This window comes from Octodon degus, unplaced genomic scaffold, assembly GCF_000260255.1.
Source record: "Octodon degus isolate 3935 unplaced genomic scaffold, OctDeg1.0 scaffold00043, whole genome shotgun sequence".
NCBI classification, from domain to species: Eukaryota; Metazoa; Chordata; class Mammalia; order Rodentia; family Octodontidae; genus Octodon; species Octodon degus.
The window spans coordinates 5,069,925-5,074,765 of record NW_004524619.1 but is presented as its reverse complement, the minus strand read 5'-3'; the positions used below and the strand labels follow the sequence as shown (position 1 = coordinate 5,074,765).

The following is a 4,841-nucleotide window of genomic DNA, read 5'->3' as shown; positions in this document are numbered from 1 at the left end:
AATGAAAATTATGAAAAGAGACTGTGGGTTTTGGCAGATAGAGTTGTAATGATCTCCAAGTGGCTTCCATTGTCAACCAAATTAAGCTGCTTAAAGAGTAAAAGAAAAAAAAAGAGTGAAAGAGTAGAACTTATTTCTCATGCTGCAAAGAGGTCAATAAAAAGAGACGAGCTGGCTTATAGCATTAAATTCAAATTTGACACATTATCCTCCTTGGTGAAATTTAGTATATAAAAATATGACTTAAAATGAATTATGGGGCTGGGGAGATGGCTCAGTGGAATAAGTGCTTCCCTGGCAAGCACAAGGGTCTGAGTTCAATCCCTGGTTCCGGGGGGAAAAAAAAAAAAAAAGACAAATTATAAAGAAGGTACATTATACATTTACAGAGAATCATACATAAAACATTTTTTTCATAAAACATTTTAGGGGGCTTGCCCCTTAGCTCAGTTCTTTTAAGTGGCTGTTTCAACAATGCAGTCAGGCTCAGGTTGCTGTGGTTCAGTCCCCACAACTAAGCCAGCCAAACCTTCCCTGAATGTTCTATAGACTTAGCTACTGAATTATATATATCAGCAGGGCAAAATAAACTGTATTAGCATATTTTTATTTCTAGTCTAAGTAAAGCACCTTGTCAGAATTCATTTTTTTCTATGTAAATCATGAATTGAAAGGTTACATTGTTCTTTCACAAAAAGATCTAGACTTTTTAAATGAAGTGAAATCTAATGAAAATAAAAGGCAAATTGTCTCCCAGTGTCCAGCTTTCTGCATTGACCTGCATTACTGTATGGTCGTTCGCATTTATTCTCTTAGTTCCCCTTCCAAGTTGCAGTTTTTGTTCAAGCTTGGTCATAGGAGTAATGTTATCATCTTTAAATTTGGTCATGGAATGTGTTACACGGCCGGCTCTGGGAAATGCTGCTCTCTTTGAGCTTGGATAGTAACATTTATTTTCTTTGGCAGAGAAGCTGATCGTGGAGGGACATCTAACCAAAGTAGTAGAAGAAACAAAGCTTTCAAAAGGTTTGTTTTCTGGTATTTGTATGATTTTTTTTTTTTTTTAACAGCTCTTTTGGGCAATCAAGGTTAGTGTAAATTTTCAAGGTCATAACATTATAACTATCGGTTTATTTCTTATAGCTCGAAATGGCAATCCAAGTACAGTATCAGATAATATCAAATAATTGGATTTTTCTATTAAAATTAATTTTTAAAGTGGTTATATGTGTGCTTTTTGAAAGTTAATCCATGTTACAAGTCTCTTTAGAAATTAAAATTTTATGATCTTTTTGTATTACTTCATGTTATTTTCAGCTTTGAACTTGTTTAATCAAATGCGATATAAATCTTTCGTAAGTCAGAAATGCTTGCAGTTTTATTTTTTGAGGTTATGGTACCTTTAAAATTTCTTATATTTAATATTTCCTTAATTTTGATGTCTCCATTTGATTTCAACAAAAGTGATAACTTTTGTCAATGTAGAATCTTATATTTTATAATGAATAGCTCAAAAATTGCCCAAAGTAATTTATTTTGTTAATCTCTTGAAACACAGTTGTCAGACTTAGAAAACTTTTAAAGCATCATATTCTCAAGTCACTTTTATGTATAGGGAAATTAGGCAAGTAAGTGACTGAATGTGCTTATTGCAGTAGCACAACTTTCATCAGACTTTTCCAGTGTAAAAGTTAAAACTGAATTCACACTCCTTTTTGTCAGTAAAAACTATAAATGTTAAGTTTGGAATGCTAATTTTAGTACGTTATGTTTTGTTAACTGGATTCATTTAGCTTTTAAAAATATTTAAAATGATATTATTTCAGATGTATGATGGCTTCTGTTCTGAATTTTGTGCATGGCAGATACCATATTTGGGGAAAGAATGCCTAGAGTATGCTTCACTAATATTGTTCTGGCAAACAGGCATTGAGTTTCAGAATAGTGAGCTATTTTTAGTACATATGATAATTTATTTCATCTTACTAAAGTGAGATGAGAACAGATTTTAAAATAGCATTTACTTCACCACCCAAACACCTATTCAGATTAGTTGGTTGAGTGTCTGGCACTTCAATGTGGAAATAAATCCTTGAGGGGAAAAAGAACAGTGTTTCTTTAAAATATCTGCTACCATAATGCTTCCATTTAATGCATTAGAATGTGTTTGCTGGAAATTATGTAATATCATTATTGAAAAAGATTTGTGCAGTATCACTAAGTATCTTCTTAAATCTGGCTCTATTTTATTTTATTTTTAATGTTTGAGACAGTCTTACAGTGTTGTCCAGGCAAGCCACAAACTTGAGATCCTGCCGAGTCCTGGGGTTATGGGCATGTGCCACCACATCCTGCTTATTTTCTTTTAAATTTGGCTAGGTTGTGTCCTTTTAAAACAAAAATCTTTCATTGCTGATTTTTGGGGGGAATTTTCTTTTTTGCTTTGAAAATATAAGCTGCTGGAAATCAACAGTTACCAGCTGTTATCAGTCTTGATATTTCCACATTTCAGCTGATGCAAACATTAGTTACATATGCTTTCTGTGTAAGGCCTAACTGAACTAGCAGTCATGCTTATAGTAGCTTTAGAAGTGGGAATACAAGTCAGTGCTTCTACCACTAGCTATATGCTCTAACAACTCACTTTAGCTCTTTAAACCTGTTTCCTCATTGTAAAATAAGATTTAATAATGTACAGAATTATTGTGGGAATTTAATAAGCTACTGCTTATAGAAAGCAAGAAGCACCATTCTTGTATCCAACAAATGTGAATTTTCCCCCTTCTTGATCTTTACCTTGTTCTTTTTCAAAAAGAATGGTTTCTTTGTATAGGAAATGAAATATGGTCAGTATATTTGATTTGACCATCATAGTAGGGGCTACATCAACAGTGAAGTAGTCACTTTGTTTTAGAATTCCGCACTTGGAATCAGTTTTGGTATTTATATTAGCTAGCTGTTCTTCCATTCTTCCCCCACCCCCACCCACCGGTGTACTGTTGGTACATGTCTTAACTGATTTTATTTTATTTATTTATTTATTTATTTATTTATTTATTTTATTTATTTTTTTTATTTTTTTTATTTTTTTATTTTTTTTTCAACAAATAATACACTGCATATATTCTTCTTAGTGGTTAATTGCTGTACAAGATGCGGACTTGTGATCCTATTTACAAACACCATTAGAACAAATCATTCTATTCATTAACAGAATGTAACTATATATCTATCCCAACCACTTTGAATAGAAAATATGGAACGCTTCACGAATTTGCGTGTCATCCTTGCGCAGGGGCCATGCTAATCTTCTCTGTATCGTTCCAATTTTAGTATATGTGCTGCCGAAGCGAGCACTTAACTGATTTTAAGTATGGAGCTAAAAATCAGTAATGACTTCATTAATCCTAGAAACTTATATACTTCTTCTATATGAATAGATGTTGGAAAATGAGTACTCTACTATTTCTTGTGTCCTGTCTTTCTTTCATGAATGGATTTGGTTGTGTACAAGTATCCAGCTAAAAACTTGCCTTTTTATGCAAAGTAACTATGTTCTACCAGTTCTACCAGTCAACTTTGTTTTGTTTTTTGTTTTTCTGTCTACTTCACACTGTACTATTTACTGAGAGCATAGCAGTTAATGAAATGGACAAAAAAAAAAAAAAAAAACAAAAACCTCTGCTCTCATGGAGTTTACATTTTAATAAGATTTTTTTTTAAATTTTATTTATTTATGTAGGGGGTGGGGGGGTGTATGTGTGTGTGTGGCCAGCTCAGCCCACCAGGGGGCGGGGCTGGCTGACATGTGGTGCGGTGGGATTGAACCGCGGTCCCGTGTTTTGCTAAGCTTGTTCTAAGTAGGTGCTTTAGACCACTGAGCCATCTCACCAGCCCTTTAATAAGATCTTGATGGAATATTTGGTGCCCATCTTTAATGCAGTCCAGCGTGGTTTCCATATTGTACAGATTAGTTGTATTTGCCAGTTTTATTTGAGAATGTAACTTTGTAATGAAAATTAGAACATTCAGATTAAGAGTGGTGGTGGGGGAGAACCAAAAAAACAAAGTCAGAACATTCAGAAATGTTTCTATAATAGGTATCAATAACCTTGAAGCCAGAGTCACTGACCAACCTCCTACAAAAAAAGCCTTTGGAAAAGAAAAAAAAGAAAAAGTCTTTGTTCTGTACTCATACTTGATTGCTATATGACTTGCTTCCCCATTTGGTCCTAGATTTAATCCGTTTTACCTGAGGAATTTTGCTTGTAATCTTATTGGTTGACTGTAGTTTTGTTCTACCTCATGCCCACCTAATACATTCCCATATTTTTTTACCTTACACTGGCCTCACCTCATGGTTTTACTCTATAAAAATCCCTAGAAAAGGAAGCTTCCCAGGCATACTACTTGGGTCTCCCTTCTGTCCTTCTCTCAGACAGGAGCTTTCTTTCCTCTATGTCTGATTATAGTACAGTATGAATGCAGCAGAGGTCACAGATTAGATTCCCCATGGGTCTTTGTGGTTAGTGACTTCACTTCCAATCTAAGCTCCCTGATGCTCAACAGTTAACTTTTGACTACAAATGGCCCTGAGAAAAGAAGCAAAGGATTTTTTATAATTCATCAGCCATTTCACACATTAAGTCACAGATTCTAGGAGTGTCAATAGCCGTAACAAGTTTAATATTAGGGCCAAGGAGTTAGTGCAGTAAACTAAGCTAACTCAGTGCTGGGAAGGCTGAAAACAGGAGGATCACTACGAGTCTGATCAGTGTATTGAGACCCTGTATACTCAGCACAAATATATTCTTTTAAAAAAGAAAATAGGCTATTCTTTT

At 34.3% G+C, this 4,841-nt stretch overlaps 1 protein-coding gene and 1 non-coding gene across 15 annotated transcripts in view; one reads left to right on the top strand and one right to left on the bottom strand.

Annotated features, from left to right (window-relative positions):
- Positions 1-4,841, top strand: part of Slmap (sarcolemma associated protein) — a 170,750-nt gene that overhangs the window by 132,641 nt on the left and 33,268 nt on the right. For all 14 annotated transcript variants that reach the window (XM_004631616.2, XM_004631614.2, XM_023715697.1 and 11 more), the window contains one exon: positions 967-1,026. In XM_004631616.2, coding sequence (XP_004631673.1) covers positions 967-1,026 — 60 coding nt within the window. The remainder of the gene's footprint in view (positions 1-966; positions 1,027-4,841) is intronic.
- LOC111816877 lies at positions 3,251-3,357 on the bottom strand. Its single transcript, XR_002821200.1, has one exon. It is a non-coding gene; the product is annotated as a U6 spliceosomal RNA (small nuclear RNA).